Below are 19,107 nucleotides of genomic sequence, written 5' to 3'. Positions count from 1 at the left end.
AGTGTCTCCGGACAGGATGGCCACCGCCGAACCAGTGTCTCCAGACAAGATGACTGCCGCCGAGCCGGTGTCCCGGGACAGGATGGTCATGCCGGTGTCAGTTCCTGAGCTGGTGTCTGTTCCTGAGCCGGTGTCTGCAACTGTCTGGTTCATCCTGGCCACCTGAACTGCCTGCTCCGCCCTGGTCGCCTGCACAGCCTGCTCCGCCTTGGCCATCTGCACAGCCTGATCCGCCCTGGTCGCCTGCTCCGCCCAGGACTCATGCTTCGCCCTGGACGCCTGTCAAGCCTGCTTCGCCCTGGCCGCCTGCTCAGCCAGCACCACCCTAGCCCTCAGCCAGGACTCCAGACCCGCTTGAGTCTCACCTGGTCTGTCCCACCAGCACCACTCTGGTCCTCAGCCAGGAGTCCAAAACCGCCTGAGTCTCGCCCTGCCGGCGCCGCCCAAGCGCCTCGCCCTGCCGGCGCCGCCCAAGAGGGGGTAGTAATGTCAGGGTTTCTGTCACCTCTGTTTGGTTTATATCTGGTTTGGTGACAGAGCTCTGACATTCCCGGTTTGTCATGTGTTTGTGTTTAGTCTGGTTTGTTGTGAACACATGGCATGTCATGTATTTTATTTGTGCCATGTGCTCTCCTGTCAATTGTCTAGCCCCGCCCATCTTATCTCATTATTGATTAATTTGTCCCACCTGCCTGCCTCGTTACCCTCTTATGTTTGTTTCCCTATTTAGTCTCCCTGTGTTTGCAGTCCTGTGCTGGTTTGTTGTCCAAGCTGTCCATGTTTCTTGTGTTTCCTGATCCTGCCTGTTATTGTTCTCATTTTCCCCCACGAGGGAGTTTTGTTTGTAGTTTGTTTGTTTGTTACTTAATAAATATACCATTTGTTTCTGCACTTGAGTCCTCGCATCTTGAATCTACCCATTCCGTGACACCCAGTTTATTATATTTTCTTTCTTAGAAAACAAAACTGCTTTCTACAGTCTTAAGAATGAAATGACATAACAATGTGCATTTACTTTTAAATTGTAATATGAGTTTAGCATGTAAAGGATAATTTTATATATATGATTTTTAAAGTGTCATTAAAATACTAAATCAACTACTGAATAATAAAAAACTGAAAACAGACATCCAGAAAATAGAAATCCAGTAAGTGATATTCTGATTTATATAGCTTGTACCTTATATGAACATTTAATTGCCAACATCTTAATTTAGGATATGTCATAATAGCAACACTATGAATTTGATTTGAATGACTGTACTCAATTAGCCTAAAAACAATAATTTGGGTCCATAAATCCCTCATTAAGAAATAGACACAAAAATATTTGATACATAATTCAACATAATACAATGTCACAGATCAATATTTTCCAGAGACACAAATGTTGTTCAGATGAAATTACTAAATAAGTACATAACCATTCATTAAAGTGTTGAGATAAGATTTTGTGACTTAATCATGAGAAAAAAAATAAGGCATCTTACCCTGCCAATTCATCTGGAGCAACTTGAGGTTAAAAGTCAGGCGGTACTGTAAATACGTACATACTGCAGTAAACTGTCAACTAGATATTTGAGGAAGTGAAATGTTTATGATAGTGGAAAGTGTCTTTTTTTGTTCTTTTTTTATTGTTCAGTCAAAGGTGACTGTGAACAGGAAAGGTGGAACTTAAAGGGGTCATATAATGGTACCATAGACTGTAAAAAAAGGTACATGCAGATACTAGTGCAGATAGTAGGCCTACATTCAGCAACATCAAGATTACAAACTGGTATGGCCTGATGAGCAGGAGGATGAAGAGCAGGAGGATGATGAGCAGGATACATGCACTGAATACACAGTAATTTTCTTTCTATTTAATTTATTAATTTATTAATTTACAATTTATTTTTAATAAAAGTATATTACAAAGTTTTCATTTAGACCCTAAACATTCCTTTTAACTTGTACAAAAATGGCATTATATGACCCCTTTAACAATTAAAGGGTTAGTTCACCCAAAAATGATTAATGTCATCAATTACTCACCCTCATGTCGTTTGTTCATCTTCAGAACACAAATGAAGATCTTTTTAATGAAATCTGAGAGCTTTTTGTTCCTCTGTTGACAGATAAGCAACTGACACTTTGACGCTTCAAAAAGTTCATAAAGAGATTGTAAAACTCGAAAAAAAATCTAGCAGTTTAGAACTAATTTTCTGAAGAGACTCGATCGCTTTATATGATGAACAGATTAAATTTAGGCTTTTATTCACATATAAACATTCATCAACTGACACATCAGCTGTGGTAAACAGAAGCTCAAGCCTGTTTGTTTGATGCGCAAGAACCAATGAGGTTCATTCTGGTGACGCAGCACGTTTGAGCTTCTGCAAGAACCAATGAGGTTTGTTCTCTCGCGTCAAGCAGGTTCGGTTGAGCTTCTCTTTATGTTCGCTGATCAATGTTTAAATATGATAAAAGCCTAAATTCAATCTGTTCATCATATAAAGCGATCTAATCTCTTTAGAAAATTTGGACTAAACCATTCAATTCATATGGATTAGTTTTACAATCTCTTTATGAAATTTTTAAAGCATCAAAGAGGTAGTTGTGTAGACTCTCTCAGATTTCTTTAAAAAGATCTTCATTTGTGTTCAGAAGATGAACGAAAGACTTGAGGATGGAACGACATGAGGGTGAGTAAATGATGACAGAAGTTTCATTTTTGGGTGAACTATCCCTTTAAATTATTCCCTAAGGACATGACAAGGTGATGTCATCTGACACTAAAAAAGAGGACCCTTTTACCATAGAAAACAGGGATTTTAATTTTAGATTAGTCTTCATTAGTTCATTCCTAACGAAATGATCACTATGTTAAAACACTGACTTCCACATTAAAGGGAGTGTTGTGGGGAGCTTTAAGGGGGTTTTATTACCATGCTTTACAGATTTATAATTCCACAGGGACTAATCAGAGAAAGAGTTGTCGTGGCCAGTGGCGGGGTGATCATTTAAGTTAATAAATCAGGCACAAAGCAAGTCATCTATATGGTGACAAAGTAGAAAGACATGTTCTAATTATTCTCAGCAGAATCAAGTATTTCTTTAATCCAGGGGTTTAAAAGACCCAGACTTTCAGGCACCCCAGCCCAGCGACACACTACAAAAAGTTAAATTTAACACTTCAATTATATACATTAAATAACATTATGTGTTGAATACAAGATCATATGTTTTATATTTGGAAATGTCATTACAATCTTTGAAGAAAAATCTCTCAGTTTTTTTTTTTTTTTTTTTTTGGTGGCTACCAGAGAATGGGCTTTGTGGCTACCGTATTTATCTTCTCGTCAGACCCACTGCAGTTCCTTCATGGACCCCTAGAGGTCTACAGAATCCTGAAATCCAGAAACCTGAAATTGGAAAACCTTGACTTTAATTCATAATTTAATTCATACGATGAATGAATATTTACAATATTGTGTTCATTAGTGTTTCTGTCAAGTGAAGAGTAACAAAATAATTATAAAACATTTAACTGATTATACATATGATTATGTCCTTTCACTGGTGAATACAGAATAATTATTAATGTAGCAGCTATCAATAATAATAATTAGAATAAAAAGTTGTATTCATCAATCTTGTTTTGTGTATAAATTTAAAGATGTAGAAGAGTTTGCACTGCAGAGTAGGAGACAGGCTACTCTGCTCTGGGATTGTTATAGGCTAACAGTTTCATAATCATCTTTAAACTTTGATTTATTTATTTGAGACAACTTCTCGGATAATAATAAAGAAAGACCTGGTTTCACAGACAAGGCTTAGATTAAGCCAGGATTAGGCCTTAGATCAATTAGGGCATTTAAATAGCTTTCTTAAGGTGATGATACACAGGGCAACTTTTTGGGCAATGTTGCTGGGCAATGTTGCCCTCAACGGGCAACCAGATGAGACACAGGGCCCACGGCCGATATAAATTATCCAGATATTCATTTATTGCCCATTTTCAATGGGAAAGTGCCCAAGCAACAATCACTCGGCAAGATTGCCCAACAACATTGCTCAAAAAGTTGCCCTGTGTATCATCACCTTTAAACGTGCCTTATAAAAAAAAAACACTATTGTCCATCTTGAGACAAAACAATGGCAGTGATATATTTTAAGATATGTCAGAGCAAGTTGCTTTCAGTAAAGACAACAACGTGCATTTTAGTCTGTGACAAGGCTGTAAAACCAGGGGAAATCTTTAAATTCTAGTAGGTACCAAACTCACTCAAGAAGACTTGTGCTTTGTTGAGTGTTTACCCGGAAATCCTCGCCACCGGAAGCGGTCCTTTAATGTAAAGCGGAAGTCATATCATAAACGGCAGCGGAGTTCAGTCTGGAAAGCAAAGTGTCTTATTTCACGATTTGAAAATAACCGGTGGAAGGTGAGTCCATTTTAAGTTCAAATATGTAATATAGACTGTCTTTTACAAGTTTATTAATTACCTCGAGGCTGCGGTGGTGACTAGTGTAAGTTAAGTGCCTTGCCTCTGCATAGATGCTAACTGGCTAGCCACCCAAGAAAAACACTCAGACTTGAAGCGTTGTTTTTGATGAATAATTAGATTTGTGTGTGTTCTGGTCACTAACTTTAATAATTACATACTCCAGTTAGTGCACAGTCGCCTGGCATTGTATCGTGAGTAAGTTTGTTTACATTAGAGGCAGAAGGGCAGTGGCGAGTGAGATTAGCTCTTTGTCACCAGGCAACCAAAAATGAAAGTTAGACTGCGACTGTAACGTTAAACAACCGTTTGATTTTATAGACCTCACGATCAAATGTATTTCTGCATTTACTGCGGGACATTGCGTTCAATGTGCCGGGATAAGCGTTGAACCTTAATTTAGTGTAACTAAACCTAATTGGTGACGTTTAATCGCTTGTAAATAAGTTCTGTAATATCCGGATTTACCGCATGGTAAACTGCCTAGCTAGCTCAATTTTTAACAAGTCAAAACAACTGCAACAACGCGGCAACATGAAATTCAATAACTCGATCTGGAGTGGAGAGCTGGCATCACCTCGGCTGTCTTGAATTTTACAACCCAGCGGGGTGTAGGGAATGTACTGGGATACTGTTTCCCTGTCATAATTTTAATGACTTGGCCTTTTTTTTCTATTCTGGTGTGGTGAGATGCGGCGATCTAAGCGGATGCGGTCTCCGGATGGCTGGATCGCGGAGTACAGCTGGGAGGAGAGAGTGGAGGTGCACAAGAGACCGAAGCGCAGCTCACCCAGCGGGGAACGAGACCGGCAGCCCGGGCGAACACATCACTATAAAACATACGAGAGGTAAGACTGACTCATTCAATGTAAAGATATGAATGAACTTACGTATTTTCATTTTCTTTCAGTTAGAATGGACTTTATTTGATATATTTGTTGTTGACTCATCCTGCATGTTTGCAGTGCCTTACAAGATGTAACGTTAGTGTTGCATTTTCTTGGATTCAAAGACAAACTTTCAGGGTGACAAGTGCTGTGATGCCTGTCAGAGGCTCCTGATCTGTGCTCGCAATTCAGAGAATCCCGATGATGTAAAATCCTTCTGTCATTAAGACTGCATGTGGGACTGCAAGTGGGACTCTTCTGTCATTAAGACTGCAAGTGGGACTTGTTACACAATTTATGCTGTGAGATTACGTTTACAATGTCTGTCCATAGTTCTGCCACTAAAGCTAATTGGTGATGTTTCATTGCTTGTAAAAAGTGATGTAATATTCGGTTCAGCTCAACTTTTAACAAGTCAAAACATATACAATAACCCAGAAATATGGGAATGTGATCTTCCCAAAGTTTCATATCACGATCTGAATCGCGATCTTCCCAATTTTGAGATGTATTGTCGAGAAGATCCAGACTGGAACAAGCATATGCACTTGACTTATCTATTTGCACAGTTTAAAACACAGTATTGCATTAAACAATCAGTTGTCAAAATGGTAAGTAAACCCTCTTTTAAACTTTAAAACACTGCATAGTCATCACTGTATGAAATAAAAATTCATGATTCTTATTACAACTACTAAAGTTATTCAGTCAAGAGCAGTGAGTGATTGTCTTTGACTTTTGTTTAACATTAATGACACCAACAGCAGGAGGTATTTGCTTTAGGCTTTAAGACCGAATGCATGGATCTATTATAATGACACGCATCTGATTTCTTTCCCAACTGTTTATTCACTGAAGACATAACTGACTGTCTTCATATAAATACTGTAAATAATGTAAATGTATTTTGACATATTTTTGTCTATATTTGACCATTTGGGCCACCATATTTACCTCTTATACTTTGCTTGTCTGTGTTCTGCTACGTCTCGCAGCGCGCACAAAGTGCGTGGGGGGGATCAGTCTCTTTTACAGTTTAAAACACTTTTAATAACTCTTTTTAAAATAAAGCACGTCCTGCAGTAGACTGCATTTTAAGACAGTCACATTACACGATTTTACTGATTTAGACGTTAAGTTTTTAAGGAGAGGCAAAAGCACACCACTTTAAAGGGAAGAAACTGCATGCGGCACAGTGATAATTTTATCTTGATTATCACGGTTTCATAATTGTTGGAAGCCAAAATCGAAACCTGAACTAAAATTTGATTCATCGCATTGCCCTACTGCTGTTGAATTGTTTTTCGAATGCGTCAACACACATTAAAGACACATGATAGAGACACATGATATAATCTGGCCAGTCAGCACAGCCATCTAGTAGGCAGTCATTGCAGTATTGTAACATTATTACAAGGACATAAAAGATCACAATCTCTACGATTTGCTTGAAAATCGATCGTGGATGTCTTCAAGATCTTTCACGATATAAAATCGTCAGATCGGCCACCCCTACCCAGAAATGATTTTTTTGTGGATATTTTTTTTATACCGTAGGAAGTTAAACGCCATTTCATTAGCTTTCTTTTGACCCACCCAGGCAATTTGAAGTGCAAACTGAGAGCTTGTTAACTCCAGGAATGATAACTATATTAGCACCACACCAGTGACACATTCTGTAACGTTCTTTAAATGTTATGTCGCCCAACTCTTTAAAGTTGGCATGGAATACATATTAAATGCATGTTATATAGGCTATCTTACTGTGAACGAATGTGTTTGTTAAATTCTTCAAAATGTCATAACTGGATCTTCTGGTGAAAATGACTCCTCTCTGTGACGTATCCTGGACTTCTCTAATCATTTAGTCTGCTTAAACCATACCCCGGCTACAAGTTTGTGTTCATCTGTGGTAAAATCCAGTCAACAACCAATGCATTGAACCAAGTGCCTGCGTTACATATATATTTTTTGGTAAGCCCTTTCACTCAGATATACATCAAAATACAGAAAAAATATTTGTCGCTACTTTCGTTTCGTTAATTTGGCTGATGTTTTTATCACTCATCAATGTTCTGAAAGCTATTCCAGACATATTTTTCCTCTGCCGTTATTATTCTAGCTGTGGGGTTTGGATGCATTTATTCTCAAAGAATTAGAATAACTGTTAAAACTTTATAGTTATCGTTAGCATTATAACCATCGTCCTTGTTGTGAACGGGCCTTAAATCTGCACTTATTTGTCTAATGCAGAAAATATGCAGAGTGCATCTGATATTTGTTAAAAAAGGATGTTATGGTCTGTTAAAGGGAAATTCACCCAAAAATGACTACCCCTTACTTTGATGCTTCAAAAAGTTCATAAAGAGATTGTAAAACTAATCCATATGAATCGAGCGGTTTAGTCCAAAATTTCTGAAGAGACTCGATAGCTTTATATGATGAACTGATTGAATTTAGGCTTTATCACATTTAAACATTGATCAGCGAACATAAACAGCTCAACCGAACCTGATTGCCCCACGAGAACAAACCTCATTGGTTCTAGTGGAAGCTCAAACGTGCTGCATAACACAAGAATGAACCTCATTGGTTCTCGCATATCAAGCATATCAAGATTATGCTTGAGCTTCCGTTTAACACAACTGATGTGTGAGTCGATGAATGTTTATTTGTGAATAAAAGCCTAATTTGATATGTTCATCATATAAAGCATCGAAAGGATATTCATCAAAAAGATCTTAATTTGTGCTCCGAAGATTTACGGGTCTTACGGGTTTGGAACCACATGAGGGTGAGCAATTAATGACAGAATAGTAATTTTTGGGTGAACTAACTCTCTAAAATTTGACTGGTCAGGAAGGCTTCAACTTGTCACAGAACGTTCTGCTACTCTACTATAGGCTGACAGCTGTGACTTGGGATCCCAAGTTGTTTAAATCAAACACAACACTCAGGCATCCTCCTAACAGATTTACTGCTTCGACATTGACAGGTTAAAGCATCGCTTTCACTCATAACTGCTCTCTCAGAGTTAGTTTCTGTGGCTCTTTCTAAGTATAGCTTGTTCTTGAACTCCACACTTTCGAGAAGACACTTGATGCTTTCAGCACCCAGCAGATCACGATTCAGCATTCCTTATCCCCTGCTGAAAGGATTGATAAATTGCAGCAAAGTGAAAGCTACTTATAAATTTAGCTGTCAGTATCTCATTGTCATTAGATGTAGAGCTGTGTCGTCTTCCTCACTGATGTTTGTTTTTGTTAGGTGTCACATTAGCTCCAAGAGGCTGGAGTGCCGAGAGCGCAGGGCCAGAGAGGCCAGTTCGGAGCATGGCGATTATAAGAGTCAGGTAGACCCGATCAGCGAGACGGAGAGGGAGAAAGACGGCAAGCATTACAGCCAGTCATCCGCACGCAGCGGGCGCAGTCGACGCAGCAGCAGAGAGCACCAACGTTCACGCCACCCCAGTCCCTCCTCAAACTCGGTAAACCATTTGTCATTATTTTTACTTAGCTGATGCATTTGTTAATGTTTCTAAAATCCAGATTTACCATAGTAACCATCCGCTGTATACTTGCAGTAAGGTGGTCAAGGAATCAGTTGATTTTCACTTGATCTACACTCATTGGTTGCAGAAATGGCTATTTGTTGATTGGTTGAGGGTCATGAACAGAATTAGCTGCACTTCAAAGAAAGTTGTTTCTTGTCTGAAAATGTGTTGCCATGTCTTTCTTCTGTAACACACACTATGGTGGCCCTGTGCCGTTGTTGGCGATGAATTTGAATTTGCTGCTGCCGCCGTGGCCTGGCGTGGGGGTCCGAATCACTCCCTCCCCTTCATCCAACCCCCCCTCGCTGAATGAATGAATGATGCGTTCGGGCCTGATTCTGACTGGTGTTTGATGGTGGTGATGATGATGTACCCCAGAGAAGTCATCGCAGGAAAAGAACCAAGAGTATTGAGGATGATGAGGAGGGTCACCTGGTCTATCACAATGGAGACATGCTAAGAGCAAGATGTATAGAACACAAACCTTTCTCTATATAACTGTCTGTTCTGTGTCTATTAGTGGGTCAATTCAGCCTACACTTGGGGGTTATAAGGGGACCTTTGAAGACTTCTAATATTAACCACTTAGAATTTAACTTTCATGTGTGAAACTTTAATTTGGCACAGACTTTTATACTCAATGAATATGATTTAATGAGCTTGTTAAAGGGTTAGTTCACCCGAAAATTAAAATTCTGTCATTACTCACCCTCGTGACTTTCGTTTATCTTCGGAACACAAATGAAGATCTTTTTGATGAAATCGGAGAGCTTTTTGTCCCTCTGTTGACAGCTACGCAACTACAACTTTGACACCTCAAAAAGTTCATAAAGAGATCGTAAAACCAATCCATATGAATTGAGCGGTTTAGTCAAATTTTTCTGAAGAGACTGACTTTGTGTTCCGAAGATGAATGAAAGTCTTACAGGTTTGGAATGACAACAGGCTAATTAATGATAGAATTTTCATTTGTGGGTGAACTATCCCTTTAAGTACCTGTTAGTACTGTAAAATCTATGCTTTTGTATGTAGCATCCTCCAGTCACAAAGCCTTACTTATGATTGCTTCTTTACCTTGTTTATAGATGAGATTGTAGGGACTCTGGGCGAAGGAGCCTTTGGAAAAGTGGTGCAGTGCCTCGATCACTCAAAGTAAGCCAGATTCTGTGAAGACTTTGTCATACATATTTTTTTCTTTTAACAGTTGCTATGTTTACATGCACCAAAATAATGTCAAGTATGTAAATGTAGTTTCATTTATGCAAAGATATTGGTGCAGCAAATATCGTCAGTAAAGCCGGCTTCCAAAAAATGATTCAGACATGTATGCGTGTAAGGATATCTAGCTTAGTTTCAAAATCGTGATTAAAATCAAAATCGCAATGTTGGTCAAAAATTGTGATATGGACAAAAATAACTATCACACAGCCCTACTTCTGACATATAAATTAGCTTTCCTTTTAGGTATGTCATCGAGACAAAAACGTTAATTATACTCACGGTGGCTTTCTCCAGCTCTGAATGTATTGGCTGGGGATCTGTGTACGCGTGGAAGTTTGTTCGAAATGCACATGTAAACATAATGCAAAGTATAGGCTTCATATAAACTTTCAGAATTTGAAATCAGATTGGAGTAATTCGTATTTGCAAAAATGCATGTAAGCATACCTAGTGTGCTTTTGTTTGCAGAGGTAGTGCACGAGTGGCGTTGAAGATCATCAAAAATATTGAGCGCTACCGTGAGGCAGCCATGTCAGAAGTTGATGTGCTTGAGCGGATAAATTCGCTTGATGGCGAAAAAAGATTGTGAGTATTTGGCTTCAAGGTGGAAATACTTTGCCTCATCCGAAAACTTTTGTCTTTTTCCAATGTAATAACGTACCTCTGTGTTTTTGCAGTGCTTGTGTCCGGATGCTAGACTGGTTCGATCACCACGGCCACGTCTGCATAGTGTTTGAGCTGCTGGGACTGAGCACATATGACTTCCTGAAAGATAATGGATTCATGCCCTTCTCACTCAACCAGATCAGACTCATGGCAGATCAGATCTTTAGAGCCGTGCACTGTGAGTATACATGTATGCATCACTGATACAGATCCTTGTTAAGCACCATTTCATAGGAATGATAAACCACTAAATCTATTTCATTATAGTGATAAATCGCTTTACTATTTACCTTGTTTCCATCAGTTCTGCATCGAAATAAGTTGACGCACACTGACCTTAAGCCTGAAAACATTCTCTTTGTGGACTCCAACTATGACATTAAATATAACTTCAAGATGGTGAGTAAAAGTACATTATGAAAAAGTATCAGTAAATGCATTTATAATGTTACAAAAGATTTCTATTTAAAATAAATGCTGGTCTTTTGAAGTAGGGTTGTGACGGTGGCAGTTTTTTACCACCGCGATGGTAATGGATCAACCACTGGTGGTGGCGTGGTGGTTGGGGGGTGTATATATATATATATATATATATATATATACACTACCGTTCAAAAGTTTGGGGTCGGTACGATTTTAAATACTTTTAAAATAATTCTCTTCTGCTAACCATGGCTGCGCTTATTTGATTAAAAATACAACAAAAATCAGTTATAGTATTAAATATTATTCCAGTGTAAATCAGCTGTTTTCTGTGTGAATATATAGTAAAGTGTAATTTATTCCTGTGATCAAAGCTGAATTTTCAGCATCACCAGTGTCAGTGTCTTCAGTGTCAAATGATCCTTCACAAATCAGTATAATATGAGGATTTGATGCTCAAGAAACATTTATTATTATTATCAATGATGAAACAGTTGTTGGTCTGTCAGTTGTACAGTTTTTTTTTTTTTTTTTTTTTTTTTTAGGATTCTTTGATGAATAGGAAGTTCAAAAGACTTTTGTAACATTATAAATGTCTTTACTGTCACTTTCGATCAAATTAATTATTCCTTGATAAATAAAAGTATTGATTTCTTTCCTCCAAAAAATAAAAATAAAATTCTCACTGACCCCAAACTTTTGAACGGTAGTGTATATATATATATAAAAAAAACACACTAAAGCCTATAAAGCATTGAAATAAATATCAGTAAATAATATTAACTTAAATAATATAATAAAGTTAAATATTTAAAAAACATTCGTTTTATATTTCCACACAAAGACGCGTGATATAGCCTACCGCTCTGCGCTTTGAGAGGGATCAGGGATGTGGGACACGAGCAGAAAAGAGACCATCTCTTTTCTAATATCTTCATGTTTTCTACTTGTTGTAAAAGGTCTGAAGAGTGAATTTTATCTTCCACAAGGACCAGGCATTTAAGCTATGTTTGATTTTGCGCTGCCAGAGGAAGCGAAACTAAAATCACCCACCTGTGTGAAGCGCGAATTACAAATAATCTTGACGTGCCTTTCCAAATATATTAACAAGCACAAACGTGCAAGTAAAAAGGTAGGCTATCTTTCCTACAGCGTTTTTCTACTTTACCACAGTAAAGAATGCAAATATAATAGGCCTACTTAAAAGAAAGAAATGTTTATAATCCCCTGCGAAAATGGGTGAGATGTGAGTGAAGATAGGGCTGGGCGATATGGGCAAAAAAAATTATCACGATAATTTTTTTATATCAGTCGATATCGATAATTATCACGATACATGTCAAATCTTTATTTCTTTCAAGTTTAAAGGCAGATTTTTGCTCCTAAGTGAAAGTTGTAGAAACCAGAGCGTTAATTGTGGTTTTAAACTACTCACAAATCTGAGGTAACGTTAGAACATTCAAACATTTGTCATTGTTCCTTAACAAAATAAATATCTGAATAGAAAAAGTTTCTGCATGTGCTAATAGGGGATATTGTTTCAAGTGTTGTATCTTGTTTCATGGCACGTATCTTCAGCACAGTTTGCAGTGCAGGCTGCAATATTAATATTAAATTTTTTGTCTCGAAACGCATATTTGACAGTGAGTAGACAGTAAATCTGCATCCTAACTCAAGCTAATACTACTGTTAAATTTATGTTCATTAACAAAAACAGTAACATCTGTTAAAAAAAAAGTAACGACCCCATTTTTATTTGGTAAAATGTAATATTCTGACTGTTTGAGTTTTATTAAAATTAACCATTGGTCATCCAATATCATGCATTTAGATCATGATAACCACAGATAAAACCAGGCATAGCCTATAACAGCTCACTAGCATGGCAACATTTTACTTTATGGTTTCTATGGTATTTGTAAAAAACGGTAGCCTAAATACATTATTAAATACTGTAATTATATTCCATTAGTCATTTAATACATTGTCTACATTAATAATATCATACAATTCAATATGTATATCCCACATTTCATGGTGCAGTTAATATTACTAGGCCAATGTTACAGTAAATCCATGCTAAATGGATTTCAATTCAGATTCTGACTGTATCGTTGCACACAGTGTTTCTCCTGTTTGTCAGCGCTGTTTCATCTGCCTTTAAACTGGTTTAAATCACGTTTGAGACGTTTGTGTTCTTCGCTGAACTCAATCGCTTCTCATTGGATCTCGTGACCGAGGCCGATCAGAGTAAACGCGTCTGCTCTAGTGAGCTCGTGCTGCCGTTTGGACTTTGAGCCGAGCGGATACACAGTCCGTGAGGCGCGCTCGGTTCAAATGCGTTTCGTTCCGCTTTTGGCGCATAAACATTATCGAACTCTTGATATCGTTTTATCGAGAAAAATAATATCGCGATAGTTATCGTTATCGTTTTATCGCCCAGCCCTAAGTGAAGATTTGGGAAAAGAAACGAGATTCCATGTCCAGTGGAATAACTAATGGAATATTGTTAAATTCACTAATAATCGGTTGACCAGATCGCAAAACAGAATACAAACCCGACAAAGCTTAAATTTATGAGCTCACGCACAATTCTCATTGGTCATGAATCCAAACGTTTCCATGGCTTTGATGTAACAAGGCCTCGTTTACACTCCAGGTCTTGATGCCCAATTCTGATTTGTTGCCTATATCTGATTTTTTTTTTTGACCGTCCGTTTACACGTTCTTTAAATTGTGACTCATATCCGATTCATGTGTTTACACCTGACATACTATCTGAAACGTTGCGCATGCTTAAAGGGGGTTCTTGCACAGATGGACGAACGCGAAATATGCTTGATGGTAGCTTTGCGATATATGCGAAGTTCGCCAAACATCACCATGATTTTGAGGCGGAGGAGGACGTAAAGGGCCATCATTGCAGCCTGCGCAAATGCTTCAGTTATTGTGTGCAAGAGAGATCTCAGGACTGGTGGGAACATACAACACGATCTCATGAAAGTGCTAATCTATACCACTAATTTTATTTCTCATGCCATTTATACGCCAAAAATAGTTTTTGTGTGCAATGCATGATACGCACTGTAAACACCTTGGGTAGGATTAGGGGTGTGGAGTGCGTGCGTATTACTCGCCATAAAGTGCATATCATATGCACTCGAAAACTGCATATCATATCATGCAAAAACTATTTTGGGTATAAATGGCACGAGAAATAAAATTCGTGCTATAGATACGCACTTTCATGAGATCGTGGCGGGCTTTAATGAGGAGCAGTGGGTCCAAAATTTTAGGATGAGCAAGCCAACCTTTGATATTTTGTGTCAACGTGTGTCCACATTCCTTTGACACAACGTTTCGTCGGGCCATTCCGTCCCTTTGCAGATGCGCATCAGGGTTGCTCTCGCCATTTAACCGCGGAGACATAGCCTAATGCCTCAGAAAATCTGATCTGCCTGTTTACATGACAGTCGCATTGAGACATATCTGATTTATATCTGATTTATTTCCACATATGAACGAGGCCTGAAACCGATTTAGTTTTTTTCCTGTTTACACTGTCATACAACACATCCGACATATGAGCAAAAAATCGGAATTGGGTCACATTTCACCGACAGTGTAAACGAGGCCTTATTTGCTAACCTATTATTGCTTTTGTAAACAAAGCTTTGTGCTTCAATCCTGTCATAAAAACAAAAAAAATGCGTTTTGGCGGACCACCGCCGGTGCTACTCAGCCACCGCGGTGGTGCGGTTGTCAAGTGTACCGGCACAGCCCTATTTTTAAGTTTATATATATTAAAGAATCTTGAAAAAAATGAATCACGTTTTCTCAAGAATATTAAGCAGCACAACTGTTTTCAACATTGATAATAGTAAGAAATGAGTATCTTTCAGCATATTAGAACGATTTCTGAAGGATCATGTGACACTGAAGACTTTGATGCTGAAAATTCAGCTTCGCTATTACAGGAATAAATTAAAAATACAATTTATATGTAATGTGAATGTATTAAAACATATTAATTAAATTGTTTTACTCTATGTATTTTTGGATCAAATAAATGCAGTTTTAGGGGGCGTTAGAGACTTCTTCAAAAACATTACAAATTCTTACCAACCCTGAACTTTTGAACAGTAGTGATATGTCTGTTAGAAGATAAGTGTTGATTTATAGTGAGGAGGGGATGCTGACCGTAATGTTCATTGTTACAGAAGCGAGATGAGAGGACCTTGAAGAGGTTGGATCTGAAAGTGGTGGACTTTGGCAATGCTACCTATGACCATGAGCATCACACCTCTCTGGTGTCAACCCGCCACTACAGAGCTCCGGAAGTTATTTTGGGTGAACTATTTGTACTATTCTATCCACCAGTTTTACAGACAAGGCTTAAGCCTAGTTCAAGACTAAAATGCATGTTTGAGCTGTTTTAACTGAAAGCAACTTGCACTGACATATCTTAAAATATGTCAGTGCCATTGTTTTGTCTCAAGATGCACACCAGTAATGTGTTTTTTCTAAGTCACAATTATAAAACCTAATAGAACTAAGGCCTAATCCTGGTTTAATCTAAGCCCTGTCTGTGAAACCAGGCCTTTATGTTGTTGGTTAATCCACTAAAATGTGGGCATGATTTTGTAAATTGCAAAATGTTGATCTCTGCTGGCAGAACTGGGCTGGAACCAGGCATGTGACGTGTGGAGTTTGGGCTGCATCCTGATTGAGTTCTATCTGGGATTAACATTATTTCAGGTATGACGTTTTGCATACAAACGTGTTTACCAAATGCCTCGTAGCATAATTTTAAATGCAGCGTACTTATAGGAACTTGCTCTTTTCAGACTCATGACAGTAAAGAGCATCTAGCCATGATGGAGAAGGTTCTAGGCCCCATACCTACACACCTACTCCAGAAAACCAGGTGCAGTATTGTAACATGAGACTACCTTGCGTTGCTTGTTTCTTATTGCAATTATGATTTACGCTATCTCTTTGACTAATGCATGACTGCGCTTCATTGTCAGGAAGCGGCGTTATGTGCATCATGACAAACTGGACTGGGACGAGCACAGCTCTGCAGGGAGATACGTGAGGAAACACTGTAAACCTCTAAAGGTAAAGATCACTGTAAACTGACCTACTAAATTCTCAAATCCCAAAATCTTAATTATATCATGCTAGGGCTGCCCTATAATAGTCGACTAGATGAGGCTTAGTCTATCAATTATATTAATCGGTTAGTCGTAGAAAAAGGAAATTCCACAGGAAGTGGCGAAGTCATTCAGTCCGTGAGGGACAAATGGTTATAGGCCCCCTGAAATCAAAATTGATGTTTTTTTAGCTTTAAGTATGAATATGTTAGCCTTAATGTTATGAATAAGCTGATGTGCTCCAAAACAATGACAAAATTTGCATTTAGGAGATATAAGCATTCAAAACTTACGAGCTCACTTCCGCTAAAATGGATCACAGATTTTTTGAAAAGACTATAATGTCCGCAACACTGCTACTTACTCCCATATTTTAATAAAAAAGGCAACGTTTTGACCCTACTGGGTCTTCTTCAGGCAATTGGCAAAACACATTTGATACAGAGTTATATAGGCCTTACAATCTGACCCACCCCGTGATTTCAATTAGCTTGATTGGGTCTAAACAAGCCTAATAACCTCACTCATTAATTAATTAAGAGAACACTTGCGTGGAAAAAACAATCAACATACACAAGAATCAATTCCATATGCACATAACTTCCTAAAATGTAGTCAGAAACATGCAATTAACTACCAAGAAACAGTGCATACTCACATATACATGTCATATATATATAAATCCACAACCAAATACATAGGCTACATAAATACACATTATATTATGACATATACATGACACAAAGCCATTCATAATAAGAATGGCTTTGTCAAAATCTTCATTAAGACCATAAGGAGACATTGTGTTCAAATAGTAAATCCAAAAAGTTTCCCGTTGGAGAAGCCTTTTACCATGATCTCCTCCTCTAAACGGTTTATTTTTATTTTTTATTTTTTATGACATCACCGTGGACTTCAGTTTCTCGTCACATCTTCTGTTCAAACAAATGCTCTCTAGAATCTAAAGTGTCCTGCCTCCTATGCTATAAATACCACCTGGCCAAAGCCACCGTTGACGCATCACGGAGAGATATGGGTTGGAGATGCGTGTTCGGTTGCTCAAACGCTCAAGTTTTATTCTGTTTCCCAACTGTACGTTGGTTAAGAATGAAATTGCCAGAATGTATTATTCACACCTCTATCGTTGAATCCAACATATCATCAGCGCTCGGATTCGCTTCCATGGTGTCAAGTACGACAGTTTGTGAGGTAAACTAAACGCTATTAGCTATTTGAAAAGGGGGAGGAGTCATTTAATATGTCCCGCCTTAGCTTCCTGTTTCAGTGGAAATTGTCAACGCATCATACAAAGCTGCGCGTTCCAAGGCACTTCAGTGGGCCTGTAACGGAAAGTCCTTGTGGTAATTACAGTAAATCGGGCAGGAAATCCAAACGGCTCGCCTATCATCCATCGACCTCAAATATGGCTTATCGTTTGAAACATGTTAGTAGTAGCAACTTTACATAACTCCGCTTTAGTCGGGGCAGCCATACTGCTATGATAATAATGACTCCTTTTTTTTAATCCTGTTAACCATTTTGTATAATATATATATTGCCTCTGAGTTGTTTTTGATCGTTTTGTTCTATATATAAACACACGTACAAAGTGTTAGAGGTTTTTGGATTGAAAATGCTGCATGTTTTTCTGAATTGATGATTGTTTTCTGTTGATAAATTCCAGTGGTATCTCCCCCCCCCCCATTAATTGCTCTGCATGTTTAACTTAAAGTCTTGTGGACTACTACTTTTGAAGATGCATTGATGCCAGTATGTAACTGAGACATATTGCTGTTTGGGTTGCCTAGATGAAAATAATATAGTTGAATTTTTGCTCCATACACAGCAATACATGTCCTCTAAAACCTCGGAGCATGAGCTGCTTTTTGACCTGCTGCAGAAGATGATGGAGTACGATTCATCCAAAAGAATCACCCTGGAGCAGGCCATCGGACATCCCTTTTTCAATCCGTTAAGAAAAGAGAGAAAGTGACTCGAAGGCGACATCGAGTGAATATACTGCTCCCAGGGAGACTGCTGCTGACTGTATCAGTCTGCTTTAAGACTGCCTGCTTCATTACCTCTGTCCGTATTTATTGTCAGTTTGAATATAGGGGCCAAATTCCTCTGTACTTTTGACAAATTAAACGAATGATTTGAATGCACGTCATTGTTGTCTATTTATTTTGTCATTCTTATTGATAATAGTGGACTGACCTTCAGAGCAATTAAAGTGTATTGGAGTGCATTAGGCAGTTTTTTAATTAAAATTCATCCATCATTAGGCAACATGAAAACGGACCGGTAATATAATGTCTCTCCTGCAGATGGCACCACAAGCTTCTAGTTCTGCAGTCTTTTTGTCAATGTTTACTGTAATGTTGGACAGCATATGGACATCATGTGGGGAAAATCTTGAGATTTCGCAATATGTAAAGCAAATTATCTTGGCTGCAACTCTAATGTGTTCTTTATTACAGACGGATAAAAACAATACTTCGTGCAATAAACCACTACTAATTTGACATTTACAGGGTCATGTATTGTATGCACAAAAAAGGTTCTTGCTGTCTTTCTTTGACCCTTGCGTTCCACAGACTGAGTTTTGGACTACGCATCATAAATACATTTCATCTTTATCGGCAGTTTCCTTTTAAGTACGTTTTGCACAAGCCAAATTGTATTTTGTCCATATGAGGTAACATCTTTTGGACCTC

The 19,107-nt window shown here is 38.2% G+C and overlaps 1 protein-coding gene across 1 annotated transcript; it reads left to right on the top strand.

Moving 5' to 3' along the window:
• The first annotated feature begins 4,310 nt into the window (after positions 1-4,310).
• clk4b (CDC-like kinase 4b) lies at positions 4,311-18,560 on the top strand. Its single transcript, XM_056262107.1, has 13 exons — positions 4,311-4,424; positions 5,175-5,332; positions 8,639-8,858; positions 9,303-9,393; positions 10,010-10,076; positions 10,614-10,730; positions 10,823-10,989; positions 11,116-11,210; positions 15,455-15,584; positions 15,910-15,992; positions 16,082-16,161; positions 16,265-16,355; positions 18,237-18,560. Exons 2-13 carry the CDS (start codon positions 5,175-5,177, stop codon positions 18,381-18,383), a joined length of 1,446 nt encoding a protein of 481 aa, XP_056118082.1. The 5' UTR covers positions 4,311-4,424; the 3' UTR covers positions 18,384-18,560.
• Positions 18,561-19,107: the final 547 nt, after the last annotated feature.

This window comes from Rhinichthys klamathensis, unplaced genomic scaffold, assembly GCF_029890125.1.
Source record: "Rhinichthys klamathensis goyatoka isolate OS25496 unplaced genomic scaffold, OSU_Roscu_1.1 h1tg000191l_1, whole genome shotgun sequence".
Taxonomy (NCBI): domain Eukaryota; kingdom Metazoa; phylum Chordata; class Actinopteri; order Cypriniformes; family Leuciscidae; genus Rhinichthys; species Rhinichthys klamathensis.
The sequence above is the reverse complement of the archived record's forward strand: the minus strand, read 5'-3'. Positions and strand labels throughout refer to the sequence as shown.